The sequence below is a fragment of the Eucyclogobius newberryi genome, unplaced genomic scaffold (assembly GCF_026437365.1).
Source record: "Eucyclogobius newberryi isolate DKJ021-1_F unplaced genomic scaffold, fEucNew1.0.hap1 SCAF_21, whole genome shotgun sequence".
Classification (NCBI taxonomy): domain Eukaryota; kingdom Metazoa; phylum Chordata; class Actinopteri; order Gobiiformes; family Gobiidae; genus Eucyclogobius; species Eucyclogobius newberryi.
In genome coordinates, this window is record NW_027315846.1 from 20,086,141 (window position 1) to 20,113,534 (window position 27,394).

The window sequence follows — 27,394 nt, forward strand, 5'->3', positions numbered from 1 at the left end:
AAAAAAACATGTTTTAGTTTTTGAAAGGAACTGAGCTCCATGCTTCAGGTTAATGTGTTGCTCATGAATAAATCATGACATTCATAAACACGTCATGAATAAATCATGACATATTTACAAACACTAACAAAATATATCTATTTGAAAGTGAACAGGAAAAGGTAGACTTTAAAATAAATTATATTGGAGAAAAAGGCTAGCATAGTATTAAGTGCATATTTAACTCATTGTTCAATATCTTTACTACCATTTAAACTCATGGGACACGCTTTTTTTCAGTGCACAAAGGAATGGATATATACTGTCTGCACTGCAGTCTTGCTTCCACACGGTGTTAAGTATCATTTTCATAACCTTTTCTATAATTATGTCAATGTGACAATTTAGCTTTTGGTTTAGAATTAGGCCTAATACTTGTACAGTATGTTAAGGTCATCCTAAAAGGTATATCAGCTGTTTAGAAATGAGCACATAAAGAGCAAAGGTTAAAAACTTCTGTATTTTTCCTGGCTATAGGGAAACCGGTCACCCAGATAAAAAAGGTTGTGTGCCTCTGCTCTGGTTGCATAAAAAGGATTTTTTTTTTTTAATTGAAACAATACACTGCAATTCTTTTCATAAGAATTTTATTTGGATTTAAAAAAAATAATAATCATAACTCAAAAAACTGAGTTTTACTTTACATATCACCTTTTCAGATTTCAGGCCCTGAGCAGACGTCTCAGGTCTATAGCGAGAAGAGGCCACTGAAGGCATCCTGAATGGCCCGATGACACGCCAGCGCCGTAGTGTATCCTCCAGCGGTGTCCTGTGGCTGAGCTGCACGCACATGGTTCAGATACCTGCAACACAGGGCCCCGGTCAGTCAGCTGTCTGCTAAACAGACACACTCACTGAACTTCCTTCAGTGTAATGAGAGTCCAAGTTCATTCCCAGCTAAAACCCCAGCTCTGTTTTCTCTGGCTCTGCACTGGCCTCAGAGCAGATCAGCTGCGACAGACCGAGCACAGAGCAACAGTGGAACACCTTGTGCTGAAAAACCCCTCTATTAAAGTGTTCTTGGTGTCCTTTAGTTTAAGTGCTTACAGATGTGTGCAGCCAAAGCCTCTCAAGATTCTTAAGCAAAGACAAAACTGTTTATTTTTACTTTGAGTCACAGACAGAAAAACATTGGAGCTGCTAATTCATGTCTCCACAGTTCTGATGGACACCCTCCTCTGAAGGGCTTGCCACACCACAAACATGTCAGACTTGGTTCAGTGCGAAGGCCTTTTACTACAGATTATCAGATACATTGGAACAAGCTTCAGTATTTTCCTTTAAAAACAAGTGATGTTTATTCAGTGAAATATTCTCTCTACCAATGTTTTTAATTGACATGGGTTTAATCAAATCTCACAATAGAAAATTGAGAAGACTGCAAATATAAGGTAATGCAAACAAAATATCTGCAGGTCTTATATAGTTCAATAAAAAGCTTCTAAGCTTGTATTAACATTTCTGCAAACTTAAATGTGCAGTGTAAACTGAATCTTGAGTTAAACACTGGAACTCTAATTGCATTATAGACATTTTCCAAAAGTATTCTGCCACATAATACTGTTTTTATTGAAGCAATAACATTGAATGAACGTTGGAAAATACCCTTGTGAGCACAGCAAAAACAGCTTACATTGAAAAATACGCATTTGTTTACCATTGACTGGTTCACTTATGTTTTAACAGAAGTCTCTAGACCACTCAAGAGCTGTGAAAGAGAGAAGAGGGTCCGCTAGAGTAACCCTAGCCCTGTGGGAGGCCAAAGAGACAACGCAAAAATACTGAGACCTGCGCTATAGAATGAGACGACCATTTCAAATGTCTAAAACACTGGATAGCTGGTTCAGTAAAAAGATAAATGGTTACAGAAGATGGAAGGTCTTGCGGTGGTGAAAGCAGTGAGGTATTTGACACAGAAAGCCCACTGTGCAAACAGCAGTTTAAGCATAAGCCTGTGATTAATATTAACTTCATTAGGTTGCGCAGCAAAGGCTTGTCCTTCAGAGCACTTCACATGCCTCCTCAGATGGCTTCCTGCTGCAGATGAGTGCTGCCTATTGATTATATTGTACTGTGCCTTTTTAATGGTGAAAAAAGTGGGCTATTTACAGCCTGGCTAAGTCTGCTCTTCCTGCTAATCTAATCCCCAAGCTACTCATGTGGTCATTCCTTCCAAGAAAGCTGAGAGGCCTGTGTAACCTTATACCTGCCTGCCCCAGAGGAGCGTGGGGGTGAGGGGCAGGGGTGTGTGAGCTGAAATCACCTTTGGGTATCATCATTGCAGAGCCACTTCTCTGTCTGGCCTCTGCTCACCCTTAACACAGAGGTTAGTACAGTCCTGCTCCATTACTTCTGCTGCTTTTTCTTCCAGTAAGTCCATTTTCAGCAGAAGTAAGGGAACAAGGCGAAACATTCAATCTGAAAATATTTGGTCGCTTAACTGTACTTGAAAGTGTACAGTCACAATAAAAGGCCAATTTTTTTTTAAACTTAAATTTTACTTAATTTGTGCTGTACTTTGTTAAAAGCAGACACTGTAATGGAATGGAGATAATATGGAGCGTAATATCCTGATGTCATTAACTGTATAAGGATCATACCATATGATTTATTTATTAGGTTTATTTGATGACAAAGTGATGACTACTATCAGCTATAATAGGCAGAAGGTTATGGAGACAAAAAAAGCAACAAAGGCACCAACACCGATGACACTCTGTTGTTACAAAACAACAAAAGGAGGAGGGGAAAAAACTAAACTAAAATACTTAATGCCCTTTTCCAAATTGGAAATCAATACTATGACTATGTTCTCTTAGCTCAGGACATTTAGCCCCATTTACCCCAAATTACATATTTGAATACTCAATTAGTAGAGTGGTAAGAAGAAGAAAAAAGGAATGCAAAATTAATTGATAATAAATATAATAAAGTATACATTTATCAAGTACAGGGAAAACGTATTCAATTAGTACTACCCGGTACATCAATGTTTTCATGTTTATTGTGTCATTTTGAGACATAAGCAAAATTGTATTTATTCCAAAAATAGTTTTGTCAATTTCAAGCCCACAGCTCAGTATAAATTGCTTTCACATGAGTTATTATCTGTGAAAAATACACCTTAGTAGTAACATAACTGTAAGACTACTACAAGAACACATTTAACCCTGTTTAACCAAGGAGCCGTGGCTGCTGTTCGCCCTCCACCATCACCTCCTCCTCTCTGCTTTGTTCAGAGGCCTGAAACCCAAGCCGCTCGAGCCGGTAACATCTTTCACTCCCCCGGCCCCACTGGAGCATTAGCAGACACTTGATCCAAGCCTTTTCAAAGCTTGGTATTATTGGGTAAATATGGGTCACTCTGGACTGGCCCATTATGTGGCTGAGGGGGTGCAGGTCATGAAGACATGAATGACAGTGTGACAGTGTTCGTCACAGGGGAATATGACAGGGGCTTTCCAAAAGAGCGGACACAGGAGAATAGCTTTTGTTAGTGTGGAGTTTCTTGTCCTGCAGTGGGATGCTCTGAGGTGCAACTGATGGCGGGGGGTGTGAACAGTTAGTGTACTGTCTGTTACAGGCGCTACAGCAGGTTAAGGTACCCTTTATTGTTCTCATAGTGAAATTTGTCCTCTGCATTTGACCCATCCTTCAGTGTCACGCTCTGTCAGGAGCAGTGGACTCCACAGTGCTGCCCCATATCCAGATCTTGAGTTAGGCTTGTTAAGGATTTTAGCTGTGGTGCATGTTTTGCAAACACCACACAGAAAAGCCTGGGCGGAGGGAGTCGTACTCTGAACCTTCTTGCTGTGAGTGCAAGCCACTTTCCACCATCATGTTTGATTAAAAAAATTAATATTACAACACAAATCTGATCTACACACAAGAACTGCTAACTGCTGTCACAAAAGTAGCACCTTTCTCTACTTGAGAAGCTCTGAGACCGTTGTAATAAATGTCTGGTTCTGTAAATGCGGATGGAAACTCAGACCTTATAGCCCTTTCCCTCGAATAAATAATCATTTAAAACCAACATTTTGCAATTGCAATTCAATATCAGATGAGTTTGATGATCAAATATGAAAGCATAACATCGATTATGATTCTGAATTATTAATATCATGATTAAGGCACACTGAACCAAACTGAGACCATTTTAGTACATAGTAATAGATAGGTAGCACATCTGCTCTGAATCTATGCAAACCCACTTCTGTTGCAAATGTAAATCCTAATTAGCTGCTATGTAAATTGAAAACAAAAAATTGTCGGATTCTTTCAGGGGCATACCAGAAAAAACGTTGAGGAAAAAAAGATATTTCTCCTCTCCACATTCTCATTACATCAGAGTGTGGCCATGAGGGACTGGCACTGAGGCTGTCTTTGGGCTGACAAGGGGAAAACCAGAGTTACGTGTCCAGACAAGTTGTGTCGGCTTCAAATGGATTAGGAAAAGGTTGGGGAAAGTTTGAGTGAAGTCAGTGCATTATGAGAACAAAGACAATGCAAAAACAAAGACCCCCCACCTGAAAAGTTACAGAGTGAACCTTTATGAAAAGCTCAAGCACTTCACTAAAGACGGGTATTTACCAAGGCAGCTGACATACTGACTACATGTGCTCCATAATTCAGAAATCTCAGTCCAAGCTTCTGTATACCAATGAGAGTCCGGAAGTCTTCCTTTAGCACCAGGCTCCACCAGAGGGGCTCCTGGCCTGGGAATGACGGGGGCTCAGGGTGCAGAGCCACACACCTGTCAGATGATTTGTCATTATAAAAGGGGTCAGGACTCAGCTGTCCCCTCCTAATCACCCGTACTACCAGCACTGCCCCAAACCCACTCACTCCTCAACAACACCCCACATTCCTGCACAGGGTCTGGTTACACACAGCACCGCCTCCACCCCCCACGCCCTCCACCCCACAATCTGCCCTGGGACATTTTGCCCCAACATAAACATTGCTTTATGTACTTGCGCATGTTTGTCAATGGGCATGGGAGAAGGTATGGTTTTACATCATCCAAATTACTAATTATATCCCTTAATAACCTTTATATATTAAATATGTAAACGATCAACTCTTTTTGAAGGACGTCTTTGCCAAAATGAGCAGCTGTAAAGACAATTCATGCTAAAAAACAACCCATTCATCATCGGTTTATTTGACTAAATGCTGCTTCAGACCAACAGAGAGAGCATTTTCCCACTGGCTTTGGTTAGACAGACTGAGCTTCAGTGAGGCCAAGCCCCTGCAGACAGGCCAGGCTCTCACAGGTATACTATATCTGTCAACAGAGTAGCCTCATCAGCACAGGTCAGAGGTCACACTACTCCTCTGAGCGCAGCTTCCTCTGAGATCTGTGTCTATTCTACCAGTCAACTTCACAGCACCAGCAGGCCCAACAGAGGTGCTGCCTGCTGAGAGGATGACGCGAATATGTTCTCAATGAGATTGTGTCCTCTATGGTAAGAGACGCCTGTAATGTTCTTCTTTGTGTCATGTATGAGTCACTCATCACCTGTCACCCCTCGTCTGCTGCTGGGCTCACTGGCATTCATCACAAAAACATATCTCAGCTTAATTAATGATATATAGGCAGTCATTCCTTGACTTACAATATTAACACTTAGTTACACTAACTTTTTAACCTCAAATCACAAAAGCATATATAAAGTATGTCATTGCGGATTGCCAATTCCTCTTCGTAATCTCTTGCTGGACAGAGATCACAATTTTAGAACGTAATTTGCTGTAACTTTTTCAACAATAATCCAAAAGACATCAATACCCATACAAAAACATTCTGTTCTTACTACACTGTCCCGACATGATCCTGTGAATCCTAACTCTGGACCTCTGCCACATGCTGTGCTGCAGTGCTTTTTAGTGGTCTTTTGCTCCTGCAATGCAGACATTTCACCTTACGAGGGCAGCAGAGGCTGACTGACTCCTTACACGCCTCTCAGTAAAACACAGGGCACTGAAGCCACCTGAGCTGCCATTTGATAGGCTCCCCTGCAGAGGAGCAGCAAGCAGCCTGATGTGGGGCACAATGAGTGACACTAAAGTCAGCATTCACCAAATGGGTCGATAAACAAAGGCAGGACAGATGCTGCTCAGTAAATGGCCAGGCACACCCTAAGAACAGGAACAGAGCCACCGCACAGCGATGACACGAGTGGGAATAGAGCAGCTCAGCAATGAAGAATGGACAGAAGGGGAGGGGATGGGACTTCACAGGTGTCAGTTACAGGAGCATCACCAGAGGATTTCAATTAGACACCGAGCTGGGAAAAGGCAATGACAAAAATGCAAAAGCAGTGTGAAAAGGGTCTGGACATTGTTATATTTAAAATAGCTTTGTTTGTTAGAGATGATGGGGTCTAGAACTCAGTCCAAGTTGCTTCCATATACTTCTTTTTAAGTCATCATGGTACAAATTTCAGTAAACCTACAAGGTTCAATTTGTTAAGTGTGCAGAAACGTCAGTAGTTAGTTGGAACAGTAATTTACATTAATTCCTCCAAAGTAGTGAGGGCAAGCTTCTTAGCATGAGGTGGCAGGTCCACACAGCTACATGACAGGAGTCTGTTTGCTTTCTGCAGCTACGAAGATGAGAAAATGAGCCTGCTAATCCTCGGGTACACAGAGGGGCCGCTGCCCCAGGGGCAAAGAGCACAGACAGTTTCTGTGAGGAGCTGTGTGTCTGGATGTGTTCACTTCTGAGGAGGGCCGCCACCAGGCAATTCTACACTGGCCTCTCTATTGAAAACGACTCCACACCAAAACATCTGGTTTAAAATACTAGCCAGAGGTGTGCGGTCTGCTGACCCTCTGGTAGTCTAGTCTAGGAAATAAACTATCAAAACAAGTCAGCAAACAAATGGACAGCTTCAGGTGCAGTCTCTCCGTTCTGTGGGTGTTCAACATGTAAAAAGCTCCGGTCAGTGGCAGCGCAGAGTATTTTGAGTCATACTTCATGAGAAGATCAATATTTGCTCAGATCTATTGGAGGGAAACAATAGTGATGCTGCCTCCATAGCTCTGTCTGTTAATGGCGTGTTTACAGAGACTGATAATGGCCTGGGTGGGGGAGGACCAGACAATGGCCGAGCTCTCCTTCTGATCCACTGTTGTAAGGCGCGCACACCTACAGCAGAGGGGAATCAGAGCCAACCTTTGGGTTGCCAATGAAGACACTTTGCAGACAGGGGCAGATTTGCCAGTCAAATTGTCAGACTGAAGCCTGCACACTTTTAGAGACATGAACTCTTTTGGTTAAATGCAAATAGTCAATCTGTGGAGGTTGACCTGCTTTCAATCCTATCTTACAGAAAACTCAGTTATACTTACCTGAGCATTTTTATTCTGTTAAAACAAGCTTAAAGTGACACAGGCGGGTAAAATATCTCAATCTGAATGCGCAAAGATAATTGCTTTGAGACAATATTGAACAATTCATGGATCAAAAGAGCAACGCTGTAGAGGAGTTCACTTGAGGTCATGCTCCCTGAAGCTCGTAACTCCGGCTTCAAAGCTTCAGCGAGAGTGTGGAGGCTCTAGAACAGCCTCTCTAAGGTGCCATCACTCTGCTCCTGCCAGTCTCTATGGAGTCAGACCGACCACCTCCTGTTCCCTCTTACCCTGACCTGTGCTCTCTCCTCTCAGCCGCAGTGCTGTGCCCTGTCGTCCTCGCTCACTACTCTTGCCTGTGGGTTTGACAGCCCTGACAGTAGAGAATTCACCCTACAGGGAGTTAAGTGCCCTTAGGAAAGCAAAGCAGAGCTGGGCTTTACATTTATATGTTATGCACCAATAAAACTATATACCCATTCAAATGACAGGATAATAGAACTAAAATTCAGAATTGTCAGTTTCTCATTTACAGGTTTGTCACTGTTCCTTGACTGAAGATCCCCAGCACCGGTAATCTAGGCTCTGAATGATTTGATTCAAAGTTGACGATGTAGCAGTTTAAAAAAAAATTATGCTTCTAAATTCAAAATATAAGAGGACACCATCAATAAATGTAGGAAAGCTGTTGCGCTTAACCACATGCTCCTGAAAAGGGAGCAACCGTTTGGTTGGATGTTGGTTATGGGCATTAAAGGGGCATGCACAGCCATACCATAGTCCTACCTGTGTTACTGTTCGCTTCAAGTCATTTGGCTTGCCATCATTCAAAAAACAAGCCCCTGGGGGTCTCTGCGTTTGACTATGAGCTAGTTGAAAAATAGACACTGTGAATGGATGTTTTAAATACATTTGAATACAGATCACTAGCATACTCTAGTTGGTGCTTTCTTTCTGTGGAGGTACTTCCTGTGGAGAAGGTCCATCCCCAGAGAAGAGCTCCAGACTAAACACCAAACACCAACTGCTCCCTTTGCCCCATCCAAAAGAACGAGCGCCTGACAAGCACTCTCAACAGAAAAAAAACACACTTTTTCCACCAATTATAAAATGCAGTGCAGTGTGGGGGAGGAAGCAAAAACGTCTAAATATTATACACACTGGCATTTGGCAAAGCCTCTAGACCGGCCTCTGTCAGAGAAATGGCCTCATTTTAGGGCGACCAGTGCCAAAACAAACAACTGTTCTGGCAAGCTTTCCTTGTCAGCACTTGAGGTTTAAGTTGGATTTTTGAATGGTCTGCAGCCCATTTCGCTTTCCCCCCATGTACCCCCACACCCGTCTTCGTGATTTGTTCTTGTCCGGGATCCTGGACAGTCTTTCATCACCTACAGTACAGGCTCAGTGGTTTAAACAATTCTCGGAGAAAGCAGTATTTTGTGGAAATACGATTCAAATATGTGTATGAATCAGAAAGGACTTGTTTTCCTTGTATGGGCCTAAGAGGATGTTCCTGTGAGAGAATACAAGTCATCACAGTCGGAGTTCAACAGGAGCTATTGCTGCAGAGTCATGTGGTTTTGTTTGTGCTCATAAACATCCATCCATCTATCCATCTTCTTCCGCTTATCCCGGGCCAGGTCGCGGGGGCAGCAGTCTTAGCAGGGACTCCCAGACTTTCAGACTCATAAACAACAATTTACTTCTGATTGTTTTTGTTTACTGAATGCGTTATACTTTACTGGAACCCAAACTGACTTGAGTTGTGTGGAACATAGTTTTGTATTCCTATTCACAGTCACAAACCTCAACAGGCTCTTTTGGGGGGCCCTCTGCAGCTGTCTTTAATAGAATTTCTATGAATGCCATTTTGGGGCCGTTCTAACTTGTGAAAGCTAGACTCTGGATGTACCACTATTACTTAGCCCAATGGGAAAAGACGGCATGACACGTGTTGTGGAGGTAAAAGAGTACATAAAGAGGCCACAATCACAGACTTTAAGAATCTAGAGGCTGAACACTCCAGTCTCATCTGATACTTGTGTCCAGCAAAAAGGAGCAGTGGAGCAGCTGTCACCTCCACCTTTACCAAGACAAACGGCCTGATCTGAAATCCTCCAGTACCCGTCACAGGCGCTCAGCTCATCCACTCACACTTTGCAGCATAATACCTCAGAGGTCCCAGGGCGGACCTCTCTGAGCTCTGTCTGCCCCACCGCCCACAACCCTTTCTCTCTCTCCCCCCCTCTCTCTCACTGAATACTGACCACATCACAGACTACAGCACGTCCAAACATTGGGGCTGCAATAACCGAGCTGAGAGTGTGCGAGGGGGACAGTAAATGTATTCCAGGTTTAGGGGACACTGTCAGGGGTACGGAATGTATCTGCGCCTGCACACAACCCCAAACTTAGCTGAACCACACAAACTGCTGACTGCACTAGAGTCAGCAATACAGTTTACTTTACTTAACAGAGCATGAGCATTGCTCCTTGGGAGTTGTGATTTGTCTATGCATACTTGGAAGTGTCACTGTGGCAAACACCTGAGGGACTGCCGTTGCTCATTTATCTTTATGTTGGAGCAAGGTCTTACTGGACACTGAACTGCTGACACTGTGCGCCCCCCAGTCACACCCTGTCTCTAAACGTATGTGCCTCTCAGAGCACAGCACACAGCAAAAACTCTGAGATGTGTTTCATCTGCATATTGATCACTCCAGCCAGAAGCTGGACCTCAGCACTTAACAGAATACATCATGTAAATAAGTGCTTAAACTACCACTGCCAGTGCAGAATGTTTTCACCTGTACCAAGGATTGACGTGTATATTTAACAGAGCAAATACAATTGTGGACACACAATCAATTTCCTCTAAAGCTAACAAATAAGGTTTAATAAAATGTGGAAAATCCTCTTGCTAAGTACACAGACACAAGACTTTCTGCTGAAGCAGACTGCTCACAATCACAAGCCAAGGTCACAATCTCATGCAGGCAAAGTCAAAAGGTCCCCCACAATTTCCAAGCACTCACTGTGCTTCTCTCGCCCGATAACGGGAGTGTTTCTAACTGTGTGGGCATTGGTGAAAGGTGCTGGTGCACGATACTAACCTGGACTAAGAAACCAGAGATAAAAATCTAGTGTATTACATGATGTATTTCTGCAGTGTAGCATTGAGGAAAAGACAAAAGTAATACACGCTCAGGTATATAATGCAAGTGAATGTAAAATATGGACATTTTTACACAACTGCAGATGATCAATAAGAAGTTGCACTGTTATTACTATTGCAAAGCTTCCATTTGAATTACGCATCTATGGTGGCACCTAGACACACCCCTGGTTGTTCTTCTATTCAACCCAACATTGGGACAGTTTTTGAATGAAAATAAATATTCAATAAATATGCAGTAGTGTGTGTGCATACCCCAGTCTCCCCAGCTGCTCCAGCTCAGGTACAGGTGGTCCATATGTGTCCACCTTCAGGGGCCTGTACTGGTACAAAACGTCTTCGATCCTGGGAACAGGCTGAAGAGACACCGTCTGGCTCTAAACAAAGAGAGACAATACAATCATACAATCATGTAAAATTAAAGTTACAACTACTACTACTTGTAACTACGGTTCTACGAATCTCGGATGAAGTCAGTAGGGGGGAAATGGAACTCTCAGTTCTGTTTCCAAAATAGAGTTTGAGGCAGCTAAATCAAAACAACTGAGACCAAACAGACAGAAAATGCAGCTATTCAAATATCAAATACGTTTTATTCTGAAGCTAACCACCACACAGAGACAAAGCGGTTTGTTTTGAGTCTGCTCTCTGCTCATGTCTATCTGGAGACAAAGAACAATGTCAGCAAGCTTCTACGGACCATTCTGAGTAACAAACAACCCTTCTTACCTGTACCACGGAATAGAACTTAATCTAACACAATAAGCTGTTAGTTTGAAGCAAAACCTTGACTTTATGCACAAATAATACAGTTTATCTTTACACTTTCAGTGTTTCCCAGTTCCCCTTTTGAGTCAATGAGGGCCAAACTCATACAACAATTAAAACGTCAAGATGGAATTTAAACACTTATAAAGTTGGATGATCTAAGTTTAAGACAATATGTCTGCTTGATTAAATTGTAATGGAAAATGGAAAACCTTAATAACTTAGTTGAGCATTTCTGTATTTGCACTGCTTGTCTGATAGGTTACGCCTGTTCACCCAGTCCATAAAACTCCTCTGTGAAACAAATGGGGCATGCTTCTGCAGAGCCAATACAAACATCTGCTTCTCTCATCAAGGAGCCCCCAGCACAGAAAACAGCAGCATCACTCTTCACTCGCTTTAATCTGTGCTGTTATTAACAATATGAGCGGCCCCAGACACATGAATGTAGCCCCTGAGACCATCCAAATTTACATACTGCCACATGGGCAAGAGAAAAGCAAATGATCATTACTAAAACTAAACTAAACTAGTTAGTTTTAGTGCTAGTACTTGCACTAATAGTAATGACTACAGATTACAAAATATCAAGAAACATCACAGTTTTATGATTATTCAGGATTTTACACAAAATCAAACTGTGGAATTTATAATTTACAGATTGTCTACCTTATTATCATTCCTCTATAATTACGTCAATGCAAGTAAAGTTGAATTGAAATAAATTTGTTTTTGCTTCTTTAAAAAAAAAAAAAAAGTTTGTTTTTGGCTCTAATGAATATATTATGTTTTGTATTATTTTGATTTGATTTTAAAGGATTTTTTGGCCCGAAGGCTTTATTAGACAGGAGAGGTGAGCGTGAAATGGGGGATGAGAGAGAAGGGAGGACATTCAGAACATTGTCAGAGTTGGGATTCGAACTCACAACATTCCGTGTGCTGATGCCTTAAACCAGGCATGCCCAAACTATGGCCCGCGGGCCAAAAGCGGCCCTCAGACCATTTTTTGGCGGCCCTCCAGCTTGGTCCAAACCAACAAACAGTAGTACTTTTTACTGTAAAATTGGACAAATTCAAGTTATAACAACCTACTATTAGTGTTCCAAGTAGTATTAAAGGTGTGGAGGCTCATCGAAACTACAAAATCAAATTTTGTATTCGTCAAATACAAAATTTTGAAGGATTCACTTTCAAAATCGATTGGGTTGTTTGTGCTCCATACAAGATTCAAAATGCGGCCCTTGGTGAAAAAAGTTTGGACACCCCCGTCTTAAACACTCGACCACTGGGCAGCACTAATGAATAACTGTAACCAGTATAATTAATTAAAGATATGTTTTGAAATCCCTAATGGTGACTTGAGAGGAATAACAACCAATACAACAGAAAAGGCACGGCTCAGGAAGTAGTCTCAAAACGTCGTGATGCCTTACACTGATATGACTTTTTATGAAGCAGTCAAAAGGAATATATGAAAGTAAACATCAAACTCTGCCTCTACCTCTAGTGCATAAATATGACCAATATAGTGATTTCTGGAAATGAGCCACTGTGTAAATGTTGCAGACTGTGTATAATGTACAGATCTCAGCTTGGACAGTGCCCCCCCGTGTTCGGTTGTCCTTCATCCAAGCCACTCAGCAGAACACACCAAGGTCCTTTGCAGCCACCATCAGCACCATCAGACACACCTGCACCTATAGGGTTTAGAGGGCAGCGCTTGGACTAGAGAATTCCCCCTCTGCACTGCTGCTGCCTGTGCTTCTGTGAGGATGAAAGGCTTTGGACTGCATACAGACTGAGCACACCAAGTAGCAAGTGTAAACGCGAGTGCCCACCCCCTGCCTCACAGGTTTAAATATATACCGCCTGGACCAGCAGCAGCTGCCCTGCACAAAGCCTCTAAAGCTGAAAAGTCCTCCTTCCCCTGGGCTGGGCGTCACTGAACGGGACAGCCAGAGTCAGACAGGGCTGGGGCAGAGGTGTGAATGCCCACATGTGCTAGTGCCAATCAAGCCTCAGAATCCACCCTTTAAACCAACCTCCCCTTGAGCTGGAGAAGCCATTAAGTGTTCCTGAAGTTCACACCGTCTATTCATTCTGTACTTCCTTGGCAAAAAGCAAAGCACACTTCCCCGTTGTCATTCTCTAGATAAAAGGATACTGGGGGGTAGGAAGGCGTGTAGGCAGAACAGGTTAGGCCAGTCTGTGGTTCAGAGCAAAGTAACGCAAAGCTGTATCTGCTCTGACAAGTGCTGAAGCTACACTGTAATGGGCAACTTACTTGAGCCAAACATGTCTGCGCAAACAGCATCACAAATGTTTTCAGTGCAGGTCAAATACCACTGAGCCTACCATTAATTAAGCTTAATTTCTTTGTTTAGATGAACATTTTCCACCCCATACAGCGCACAGGCTGGTGTTTGTGTGCGAGTGCCAACATTAGACCACAGCAGCCTTGTCAAGTATGTCAGCTGCTCTGCCGCCTGTAAACAAGGACTGACCCTCAGCAACGTTTTCTGTCCAACAACAGATTCATAAAGTTTGTGCTGAGGACAACAAGAATATCAGACATCAAAGATATTTTTTTAATCCAAATAGTAAACATAAAATAACGTCGCTCTGCATCTGTCTGTTTGAACACAGTGAACATAAAGCCTCATCTCAGAGGGCCTTTTCATTTGCACGGATGTCTTTTGAAAACACACTTTATACTTCAAAAGAATAAAATGTCTGTATGTGTGCACCCAGTGCCTGTGCCTGTATGTCGACGTCTAAGCCTGCACTTGTGGGTGTCTGGCTTCATTCAACACAGCATCTACAAAGTGAGGGATTAGTCAATGATTTCAGACCATTCCTGGGGCAAGACCAGGCCCATCCCACTTCACATCACACCTGGAAAAGACCACTTTCCTTTAGGCTCAGTAAACCATCCTCGGGTTGTCTCCCTTTTATCAGCACTATAGTATGGACAGTCATTGCTGCATCACTGTGGAGCTCCTCACAGTAAATAACCTGACACCACACAACACACCATGAGGTCAGCTGTATTTAAAGACTCAGGCATTGAGAAACTGTGACACGAGTGTCACCCCTGGGCACCCACAGACTGAAAACAGGCCCATATGTAATGGCACTGTGCGAGGCTTACCTTGGCCCCAGGGTGAAGCAGCTGCCAGCAGAGGGGCTACAGGGGGGGACTCACTCATCACCAGCACCACAGAGGTCAAGCATCAGCACATGTCCATTCATCACTGTCACTATTAAAAGGCCTTCCACATTTGTCCAAAGAACTTGTAAACTTTCTGCTCACAAACACACACAACAGTCAACCAACTCACAACCAACTCACAACCAACTCACAACCAACTCACAACCAACTCACAACCAACTCACAACCAACTCACAACCAACTCACACCATTTACTTTCACTTGACTGTAATTCCAACTCTGCTCAATGAATACAATTATTACAATGTCTAATTATGCAATACTGTAATACAATGCAGGTGGCAGGGAAAATAAGGGCATAAAACAGTCGCCTGGGAAACACATGATGATAACTAATGTATTTTTAATTGGAGAAATGTATTTTGGATCCTTGGCAAAAAAACTTCATGTGGAAATAATGTATTACTTTACTTATAACTGAAATATGTAAATGTAAACTTTTAACAGTTTTCATTTAACAAATTAGTTTACATTTGAAACCACGCATTGCAATGTCTAATTCAGAGTAAAAGAACACTTTCTGACCAAGGGACCACAACTCGGCAGATTCACATTCACTCCAACAATCTCCAGGAACATGTTGCTGTGTTAAGAAACATCACCAACTCATCAACAACTGCTCTAGTCTGGACTGAGGGAAACCCAGAGATACATTTCCCCAGCAGCGCCACAGCTTTCCCAGCAGAGCTCTGCAACGAGTAATGGAGGAATACATGAAGGAGGGCCAACACCATCACTGAGTTCCTCTGCATCAGCAACTTCAGCCCCAAAGAACCGTACCACCACAACCCAACACTGCTTTCCATCCACCACATCTGGCTTTAGACAAACACCTTTGCACAGAAGCTTTGATACTGAACAACCTCTCTCCGCAAGAGACACCGTGAGGTGATACACAAAGTCAGATTGAAGTGTTACAGGACAATTGAAACACAATCAATAGTCATTCAAAACAATACTGCCCAGCTCTAGGGTTAATAATGGCTCTTACTGAACAGAATATTTTTTGATCATCCAGATGGTGTGAATTCTATCTTTATTTTCATTTTATTATTGACCTGTAGTTAACCAGGGGCTATTGTACATGTTTTAAGTGGTAGGGAAAACCGGAAACCTACGATTTTTTGCTGTGAAGCGGGAGTGCTTGTGCTACCATGCCACCCAATTATATGGTATAATACTGAATATTAATATAATAACCATGTATAATCATAATATGTATTTAATAAATATTGTAAACATGTCCAACCTAACTTCACTAGTGGCCATAAGATGACGAGGGCTTTGTGAAATAGAGCCTCAGCCTTCTGAAATGTGAAGAATCTTCCTCTTCTTTTTTTGACTATACTGGTCTCATCTTTTGTTTTTTGTCAAAGTGCACATTATTCAAGGACATGCTGACTGTTAGAGAAACTGGCAGCCAGGAGGCAAACCACGATTACATGTTTTGCATTGTTTTTAACTATGACAGACTATTTTTGACGTTGCTGTGCCTCTCAATTTGAAAACTGTAATGGATTAGGTTGGAAAATACTTTTTGGCAGCAGGAAAAAAGGCCATCACAACTAAATGGACGACACAACAGGTACTGGACTGAGAAAACAAATATTAGATAAGTGGGGGGGAAATGACATTTGGACTTAATTTTGAAAGTTAAATATTTCATAGACTTTGGACCAAATGGGATTTTAATTTAAATGTGCCATGATTGTGTTCCTTTTGATGTTTAGTTGATGTTTATTTGTATTCTTAATTTTCGCTCTCTGTTAGTGTTCTGTCTTCTATGTTTATACTTTCTTTAAAATAGAAAATAAATAACAATTATTAGGAGTATTTTTAACATGCATTTGCACATTGCTATCCATACAGAATTACAATAACGTAATTCAACATGATAAATGTACCCCTTTTGTTTTATCACATTCTCATGTTTGTTGAAGGATGGTTCAAATATGGGATAACACATGTGGAGCATGTTCAAGTTGAAGGCATGAACCTTACCTGTTGGATCCCAGTGGAGAACAGACTGGCAGGTTTGACGCTCTGCTTCTGATGCTCGATCTCTGTCTCCAGTTGGGCAGCACGGGCCTTGTGCTGAGCCAATAAGATGGTGGCAGGAAGCCGAGACTGTTCCTGGAAACACACATAGAAAACACTCACTTTCCTAGTTGGCACTTTAGTTTTAACATTTGAATCGTATGAAGAAGAAAAAACGCAGCAATTTGAAGGTCAACTGTTTGGACAGCTGCCAGCTCAGACGAACAAGTTTGGAAACGTCCAGGACATAGTTCACAAATGGACAGCAAGACCATGAAAGTGTTGGGTTGACCAAATTAACTTGAAGTTTGAAAGTAATAGCAAGATTACTGTGTCCAGTGCCAATCATCCTTAACAATCGTACATTTATAAAATAATTGCAACAATTCCTATTTGAATAACATTGTTACATTAGCAGAGTTGATTTCAAGTGTTAAACATGTGACAAAATAGCCACAGTTGGATGTGTTTTGGAGCCACAGGGAGGTACAGATGACAGAGCTCATAAGAGACCCCCGGGGGGCTACAGTCAACAGCCCTGTGCTTTAAACAAACAAACAAACACAAGGTTTAGGCTCAGTCCCTGATGCTTCTGTAGCCCACACCTCAGGAACAATTATTACTAAAGACCACAGCTCAACACAATGGAGCCAAAGGGCTCTGAAATTAGAGTGAGAACAATGGGGCATTGGCACAATGGGCAGTAAATGGCTCTTAATGAAGCCTGAGGCAGGAGGTGCTTAGTCACTCTCCTCGTGACACCTGTCGCCTGTGCAGGTACCTCATGTGTGACGCCTGTGTGAGTGACACTCACCAGTTCATCTAGCAGAGCTTGCTTGTTCTTCCTCTTGGCATGGAGCTGCCTCTGCTCCTCCTGCAGCACATCTAGTCTGCGCTGCTCAGTACCCTGTTGTTCCAGGAGCAAAAGCTCCTCCAGCTCCTCCTGCTCTCGAGTCTGAAGGAACACCACATCCAGAACACATGAGACGCTGGCCTGATGCACAGTTCATTGCTGTTCATTGTCTATACTCACCAGTTTGACCTTGTTCCTCTGGATGACATCCCGATTTTCCCTCTGGTACTGCTCCATCCTCTGTTTGGTGTTTTCCACATCGATATTATTTGTCAAATTGAACACTGACAATGACAAATAAATAATGGATACATCATAAGACTGCACAATAATAACAGCTTCAAAGCATCTACAGTAAATATAATGAGAAAGAGTAATGTACATTTATGACAGAAATGGAGAGCTTTGGAATTGAATATAGTGCTCTTTTACCTATATCTTCAATTTGCTCCAGATAATCATTATATTCACGAAGGCTGGGAAAGTCAAAATCTCTCTTGTTATATCTGTCAGGACAGAACAACATAGAAACCATAAGAAAAAAAATACAACATCAATAACCCCCATTAAATCAACCATTTTATAACAGCATGTCTGCCCGCTGCCTAACAGACACACATTAGATGTCAATTAAGGAGCTATTAAAGAGCAGATGAGAGACAGGCGGGGAGGGGCTGAGGAGTAAAAACCTGGCAAGGAAAAAGCCTTTACCCCCCACCCCCATCCCCACCCCCCGGGGAGACTCATTGTCTACAAAACAAACACAGTAATGAGAAAGACAAAGGTGGCTTAAGAAGAGGGAGGAGGCAGGATCACACATAAACTGACCCCACCCACAGCCCTCACACGTACAGCTTCAGCACTTTTTTGCGGATCTCCACCTCTTTGTCCACCGCGGGGTCCTCAAAGAGCTGCACACGGAAGTTGCTCTTCCTCAGGGGCGTGTCACATTGCACACAGCTCCCTGATCCACGCACAAACAGCATCTCCACACAGTTCTCGCATCTGCAGACAAACACAGAAGTTTCAGGTGAACCTCCAAACTGCTAAACCTCATTTCAGTGCCGAGAGTAGTGCCTGGAGGAGCAGAGGACGCCGTGGGTGCTAATGGGCTGAGTGCTCAGAGAGGGTTGGGGTTATGATTGGAATGTCGATTATGCTGCTGCCGCTCTCAGACAGAAGGAAATTAGTCTGACACCACATCAGTGCAGTGTCTGTATCCTCCTTGGTTTTCTTAACAGAACATAGGATTCATAATGATTTAGGAATTCAGCCAAGGTAAATAAAAATACAATTCTTCAAATCTTTAACTGAGGTAAAGTATAAATGCAAACATAAAGATGATGTTGAAATGTATAGAAACATAAATCGGGAATAGCAGCGTACTTGCGGTTTTGGGGATAAACTAAATTATAATATTGAGAATATAATCTAGAATGTTAAAAAAATATCAAAAAGGTTGCAAAATATCTTTAAAAAGACAAACATGCAGTTGAAACGTTTGTATAAGGAAAGGGAATAAAGTAAAGTATATTTCATAGTTCAGTAACACTTTGATCGGCATGTATTGGCACATTTCTGATAGCCATAATGTCTACAGATGACAACACATTTTCTAGCATGCGTCTCATTTTCAATCTGTAACAATTTTTCACTAATGTACTTTGTGCTGAACAGTCAAGATATTTCAAAAACCTTTTAAGAACAGAGAATGAATAGTTGACTTGTACAAGGCATGTTGACATAATGAAAACACTAATGGGGTGCTGCCCGGTGGTCAAGTGGTTAAGGCAGGACACATGCCAGCTCCATGTGCAGTGTGTGAGTTTGAATTCTGAGTTTTGACAGTTTACTGTATGTCCTCCCTTCTCTCTCATCCCAATTTCACACTAAGCTGTCCAGTCGAATAAAGCCTACTGGCCAAAAAATGATATAAAGAAAACCCTGATGGGATTTTGTTTTTCTTCATAGTAAAGATGACTACTGTTACATTACATTGATGAATCACATTACTTCTGGCAAAAATTTTCTAAATAATTAGTTTGTCAAAGGCCCCAAGCACAGCCATCAATCAGCTGTACAGTATACAAACGCGTCTACCCATCACAGTGCTCCAGGAGCTCCCTGTTGGGTCTGGCCTGAAGAAACGTTTGCTCAAGGAGAGCTTTATTTCCACAAGAGATCCTTCACGCTGCTAATCATCAGCCATCTACCAGAGGCTTAAGGCCTTGTTGTGCTTTGGACAGCTAACAACTATTAGACTTAAATGACACTGAATATTACCTGGCAGTGGCAGCCTGAATATACATAAATGTCAAGCACCTTTCAAAGGAGTCACCCTACAGGCCCTTTCACTTTATCAGGAGAACACACAAAGGTAATGTAAAGGTCGGTAAAGTGAAATGTGCATTGCTAGTCACTTTAGTTGTTTATGCAAACATCTCAGATAAGGGTCTCAGACAGTACACATACACAAAACATTACACTAGAGTAGCCTGAACTTACAGTTACAGTTAAAATATATTTTCTTCCTACATCATAGCAAACACAGCATGCACTGGTCTACTGTGTAGTGTCCAGTTGGTGGAGCAGGAGGAGCTGCAGGAGGCAGATGTTCACAGTGGCCCCAGGCAGGAGCAGCAGAGCTCCGCCATATGGAGGTAGACAGGGGGATCCAGCTTGTTTCCACAGGCCCACAAAGAGCCCATTCATCAGGACAGGACAAGGCGCGGGGCGTAGCTTGCCCCTTGCCCCATAAATGGACCACACAACACAAGTCTCCATTGGGGAAATCTTGTGCAACTACAGAGCAAAGAACAGAGCCCCTAAGAGGCAGGGAGGAGACTGGGCGTCTTTCTTGTGAAGAGTGTCCACATGACAAACAGACATACTATCCCAGGCCGGAGCGCAGGGTGCGCCTCTCTCACCTGTCCCACAGTATCAGTCCCATCTGCAGCTGTCAGCAGCTCCCACAGCAAGGGGAGGGCGGCTGGAGCAGTAAACTACAACCTGATCTCTGAGCACGACCATGGACAGTACAGGGCGCTCACCTGTTTGCACCACAAACCCAACCAGCTCACAGTCCAGCCACAGTTTACACACAAACACCACAATGTCGATGTGAATCTGCTCTATAAATGTCTGAGAAATATATCAACATAACTCACCAATTAATTACTGCCGAGTTAAAATTGTTGTTTATTGCTAAACAACAATATTAATATTGTTGTTTTGACCTTTTTCACAACCACTATAATTAGGCCCGAGCCCCAGCAGGGCGGAGGGCCTATTGCTCCCGCAACGCTGCCGAAGGCAGCGTTGCAACTGTCTGACCAAACATGCGGGCGCAGCCCGCATGTTTGGTACCCCGTTGCCCCTGGCAAGTACAGTGAACTAGCCCATGCCGAAGGCATGGATCATGCATACTTACTCCTGCTATGACAGAAATAGTCAACAATTAGTGAATGGGCGTAGCCCATTCACTAATTGTTGACAACAGCAGCGCGAAGCGCTGCATTCCTCCAAAAACCCTCCTGGCATCGTCCCGTACGCGAGAATCCATGCCGCAGGCATGGGCCATGCTTGTATCTGCTCAAATCAATGGAAGTCTATGGGGAGTGGGCGGGGCATCCCGACGGAATAGGGAGTGACGAGCGCGTAAGCGCTCGTAATGATGATTCCACCCCATGGCGGCATGGGGAAGGCTTAGAGCTTTCAAACGATGTATAATTTGTTGTTATAGTGGAAACGGCTATATTGTTTTTGCTAAAAATATTATTATTATTATTTTTCTTGTTCTTCATCGCTTTGAACTCTAATTTGACCCCCTGAACATGCTCAAAAACTCACCAAACTTTGCCCAAAATTCAGAATCGGCGAAAAATGTTGTTTTTTCTGGGTCATTTTTTTTTTCCTAAAAAAATGGCGCGACAGCGCCACCGACAAAAGTCAAAATACATTGCGCCTATGGGAGACGCCCCGAGGTCAACTTTGTCGTAGAGCTACGAAATTCGGAACACACATTCCTCTCGTGAGGACAAAAAAAAAATATTATTGTGGCCACGCCCCCAGATTTACCCTATGGCCGCCATCTTCCTTTGAAAATGAAAACACGCTGTGTTAGCCATTTTGTTCACGTCAAACTTTGACGAACTCCTCCTAGGGCGTTTTGCCCACCGACTTCAAAATCGGCGGACGTCCTCTGGACAAGTGGGGCATCTAAAGTTATCCAATTTTTTGAGATGCCTTTTACGGTCTGTGTGAGGCGCAGCCGCAAAGTTGGACAACTTATTTTGGAATATTGCAGATCTAAAAATTGCTCCCATTTGATCAAAACAAGTCCGATTAGGACCAAATTTGAATCAGTTGTTAAACTTTCTAGTTTGGACCAGTTTAGGCTGACAAAATTGAAATGGCCGCGATAGCGCCCCCTACAGAGTGACCTTTAAATTAACATTGAAGGTCAAAAATTAGTTTTATCAAAATTGTCTAAACTTTACCCAAAATTCTATTTTGCCGTCCCGATCACAAAAGCCAATCAGACAAATGCCTTAATTTTTACGGCGTAGTCGTAGCGATGACAGAAACCTCCCATGTTATCCCTATGGGAAAACCACAAAATCTCTCAAATTACCACATTTTTATGTTTCACACTTTAACGAACTCCTCCTAGTGCGTTTTGCCCACCAACCTCAAAATCGGTGTACGTCCTCTAGACAAGTGGGGCATCTAAAGTTATCCAAATTTTAAGGATAACTTTTACGGTCTCTGTGCGACGGAGCCGCAAACGTTTCCCAGAATTCTGACTATTTGGCCTTCAGAGTAGCCTATAAACAATATAGTTTTTCCAAATGACATGATATTTTGCACAAAATTCTAATTTGCCATCCTGATCATACAAGTATGAGAGCCAAAGTCATATTTTGTACGGCGTAACCGTAGCGATGACAGAAACATCCCATGTTATCCTTATGAGAAAATCGTAGAATCGCTCAAATCACCACATTTTTACGCTTCACACTTTAACGAACTCCTCCTAGGGCGATTGTCCGATCAAACTCATATTTGGGGAAAATCATCTACACAAGCGGGGCATCAAAACTTATCCATATTTTTATTCCAAGTGTCACGGTCTCTGTGCGGCGGACCCGCACATTTGACCGACATTTGTGTTCATTTCCACTGGATTGGCCATGTCCAATGTGTCGCCGTCTGTCAAGTTCTTTTTTAATTCAACACACAATAAGGGCGCCATCTTTATCAAGTCGAAAGCGCAGAGTCGGAAGGCCGGCGGCCCGCGAGGGCCGTTGGATGCCGCTTGCGGCTTTAATTTTTCTTGTTCTTCTTCAGCGCTTTGATCTCTAATTTGACCCCCTTAACATGCTCAAAAACTCACCAAACTTTGCCCAAAATTCAGAATCGGCGAAAAATTGTGTTTTTTCTGGGCCATTTTTTTTTTCGTCAAAAAATGGCGCGACAGCGCCACCGACAAAAGTCAAAATACATTGCGCCTATGGGAGACGCCCCGAGGTCAACTTTGTCGTAAAGCTACGAAATTCGGGACACGCATTCCTCTCGTGAGGACAAAAAAAAAAAATCATTGTGACCACGCCCCCAGACTTACCCTATGGCCGCCATCTTCCTTTGAAAATGAAAACACGCTGTGTTAGCCATTTTGTTCACGTCAAACTTTGACGAACTCCTCCTAGGGCGTTTTGCCCACCAACTTCAAAATTGGCGTACGTCCTCTGGACAAGTGGGGCATCTAAAGTTATACAATTTTTGGAGATACCTTTTACGGTCTGTGTGCGGCGCAGCTGCAAAGTTGGACAACTTATTTTGGAAGCCAATCAGACAAATGCCTTAATTTTTACGACGTAGTCGTAGCGATGACATAAACTTCCCATGTTATCCCTATGGGAATACCGCTAAATCTCTCGAATATCAACATTTTTCTGTTTCACACTTTAACGAACTCCTCCTAGTGCGTTTTGCCCACCAACCTCAAAATCGGTGTACGTCCTCTAGACAAGTGGGGCATCTAAAGTTATCCACATTTTAAGGATAGCTTTTACGGTCTCTGTGCGACGGAGCCGCAAACGTTTCCCAGAATTCTGACTATTTGGCCTTCAGAGTGGCTTATAAGCAATAGAGTTTTTCCAAATGACATGATATTTTGAACAAAATTCTAATTTGCCATCCTGATCATGAAAGTATGAGAGCCAAAGTCATATTTTGTACGGCGTAACCGTAGCGATGACAGAAACATCCCATGTTATCCTTATGGGAAAATCGTAGAATCGCTCAAATCACCACATTTTTACGCTTCACACTTTAACGAACTCCTCCTAGGGCGATTGTCCGATCAAGTTCATATTTGGAGAATATCATCTACACAAGCGGGGCATCAAAACGTATCCATATTTTGATTCTAAGTGCTACGGTCTCTGTGTGGCGGACCCGCAAATATATGTCAGAAATGGGAAAACAGCGAAATCTCTAAAATGACCACATTTTTACGCTTCACACTTTAACGAACTCCTCCCAGGGCGATTGCCCGATCAAGCTCATATTTGGGGAAAATCATCTACACAAACGGGGCATCAAAAGTTATCCATATTTTGATTTTAAGTGGTACGGTCTCTGTGCCGTGGAGCTGCAAATATACTGTCACAAATGGGAAAAACGCCAAATCCTTGAAATGTTCACATTTACGCTTCACACTTTAACAAACTCCTCCTAGTGCGTTTGGCCCACCGATCTCAAAATCGGTGTACCTCCTCTATACAAGTGGGGCATCAAAAGTTATTCAAATTTTATGGATAACATTTACGGTCTCTGTGCAGCTGAGCCGCAAACTTTTCGCAGAATTTGGACTATTTGGCCTTCAGAGTGGCCTATAAACAAGAGTTTTTCCAAATGACATGACATTTTGCACACAATTCTCATTTGCCATCCCCAAAATAAAAGTATGGGAGCCAAAGTCATATTTGGTAAAGCGTAGCCGTAGCGATGACAGAAACATCCCATGTTATCCCTATGGGGAAACCGCAAAATCTCTAAAATGACCACATTTTTACACTTCACACTTTAACAAACTCCTCCTAGGGCGATTATCCGATCAAGTTCATATTTGGGGAGAATCATCTACACAAGCGGGGCATCAAAAGTTATCCATATTTTTATTCCAAGTGTCACGGTCTCTGTGCGCTGGAGCTGCACATTTGACCGATATTTGTCTTCATTTGCACTGGTTAAGCACAGCATTGTACATGTCCAATGTGTCACTGTCTTAGTTCTTAGACAATTGCGTTAGCGCCATCTCTGTAAAATGCAGAGAGCAGAGTCGGAAGGCCGGCGGCCCGCGAGGGCAGTTGGATGCCGCTTGCGGCTTTAATTTATATTGTTTAAGAAATGCAGTAGCTATAATGCTAAATAAAATAAGCAGTAGGAACATCTGATCAAGACTATGTGTCTTTTATGTCATAAATGTATCAAACATTTCATTTTGATGGCATTTCAGGTAATCTTTAAATTAGAGATGCAACAATACAGTTTTTCTCACAATTTAATAATTATCTTGATGCATGTCTCAAGATCAATATAATTTCAATATTAGTTTTAAGCCTCAGAAGAACAGACACAAATGTTACCACTATTATTTTTATGCTACTTCTAATAAAGCATACATTTTATTACATTACAACATCTTTCCTGTTCAAATATAGAAGGGATAGGCCTTTATGGAGCAGGATTCCTGTATCTGCAACACCTAACATGTTGCATCCCTACTCTAAATTGTCTTGAATATGTCCATACTCAAATTTTAAAGTCAAAAGCATAATCCTATTTGTGTACCATGTCACACTGGTAAATTAAATGGATGAGTTTACAAACTGGGCCTCAATTTAAGTAATTCCTTTGTGGACACAGATAATACATAGCAACCTATGTAATCATTACAACACAAGCATCTGCTGATGAATTGCTCTATTACAAAAGTAAACTTTGTTACCAGTTTATTAACCCATTGTCACATTTGCATTCTGGTCAGCATTGTTTTTATTCCAATACAAAGAATCTGGACATGTAGGCAGTAGAACAGAGTTCACGGCCTTCAACAATTGCAAAAGACCTCTGATTTATCTGATATTTAGAAATGATGAAAGAGATTGTCACATAATTCTGGGATATAAGTAAAACTTTGCATTGCAAATGGTATGCAAAAGTATGTTGTAGTTAAAAGGTAATGGTTTAGAAGTCCGTGACTCAATATTCACCAAAAATAAACAGTTTGAGACAAATGCATTCTATACAAGAGTATCCTTATTTCAGCTGATTACGGTATTCTTTATTATCATTATATAGGATTATGATGATGGCAATAATCAGAAGATATTATGGCAATCTGTCAGACATGTGATAAAACATGCCTGTTTAAGTACAAGTATAGCACAAAATGTAAATGGACAGTTAATTCAACCACAAAAGTGCAGAATTGTCTATATATACCCATATTTGAAAGTTTATACTGCATGTTTTGGTAATTTAGACACTATCATCAATAGTGTTAGGAAGAATACTGTATTATAATGTATTTAGTTACAAAATACTGAATACCTACGTAAATTGTATTTTGTACATGTATTTTGTAAGGTATTCTGTTAATTAGTCTAATCAGAGTACTGTATTCTGAATACTTTCACATTGAGTTGCATTAGATACCAGTAATAGCGTGAAAACATGACATAGGAATGAAACCTTTTTTCCCACAAGATAAGATTGAAAATTGCATGTGCACTTGCATGTATTTTTTCACCAATTCAGTGCAGTTCAAAGCCAAAATTGGATGATCAAATACCACAATGTAACTATAATTGTATTCTTAATACACCAAAAGAAACAGTAGCTGATCCGGAATACAGTTACTTCAGATTAGTATTCTGAATATGTATTTTGGTGCATGTATTCAGCTAATTTCCAACATTGAAAGTCTAGAAAATAAATGTTTCGATATATCTCCCACCTTTAGTCAGCACATCCCTCCCAAACAGGCGTACAATAATTGTGTGTCTAGACAGTGTTGTTAAGACTGGACAGGGACAAAAGGGAAAAGTGACTGCATTTACTGAGCAGGATTGGCTGCCTAAGAGTAAAAAAATAAATAAATACGGTGATATATCATTTTGGATTTTCCAGGCAACATAAGTTCTAGTAAGTCACGGACACTACGCACAGAATGGGCTACATGCAAGACTAAGATGTCTAAGACTACTTTATTGTACTGTTATAGAGTAGTTTATTTACTGTCCAACGCAATATTAGAACGCAGTTGGTACCACTGACTTGGCCCCTGATCAGGATGTACCAGATCAGGATCTTACTCCTGATCAGAAGGACAGGCAGGTACGGAAATTACATTAATGAATCATCAAGAATATCTGTGACATTCGCTCAAATAATCACTCAAACACAAGGTTACAAGAATGAAATGAATGATAAAGTCCGTTTTTGCTGCACAGCGTGATCGATAGAAAAGCGTGCGTAACTCACAGCGTGTGTCCACAGACGTTCACCATCAGCTTCAGAGACGGGTTTCTGTACTTGGTTGTTTTACACCTGGGACAGCCTTGATCGTCCATTTTTCTGGCACGAAAGCGAAAACTTCAGAAAAGTGAGCGAGACAGAGCGACTGGCTGTTTACTGCTGCTTCCGGGTGAGTGTTTCTCAAAATACAGTCCGGGTAAAAACACGGCTCAGTTAAAGGTTCCGCTTTATCCGTTCAACGCTCTCCTCAGCTCCAGCTTGAGCGCGCGCACTTCACCGTTCACTCCAGGTGGACTATCATAGAGCTCGTTTGTACTGGTTTTATGAATACATATCTCAAGCTCTCCCAGAGTAGGAGACATTGTATTTCAATGTTGACCACGGA

The 27,394-nt window shown here is 42.0% G+C and overlaps 1 protein-coding gene across 1 annotated transcript; it reads right to left on the reverse strand.

Moving 5' to 3' along the window:
- Window positions 1–691: 691 nt before the first annotated feature.
- On the reverse strand, window positions 692–27,197 carry mnat1 (MNAT1 component of CDK activating kinase). Its single transcript, XM_072458354.1, has 8 exons — window positions 27,016–27,197; window positions 18,316–18,468; window positions 17,896–17,969; window positions 17,644–17,747; window positions 17,425–17,565; window positions 16,575–16,706; window positions 10,829–10,950; window positions 692–842 (listed from the first exon to the last, which is right to left on the reverse strand). The coding sequence occupies exons 1-8, from the start codon at window positions 27,102–27,104 to the stop codon at window positions 728–730; spliced, it is 930 nt and encodes a 309-aa protein (XP_072314455.1). The 5' UTR covers window positions 27,105–27,197; the 3' UTR covers window positions 692–727.
- Window positions 27,198–27,394: the final 197 nt, after the last annotated feature.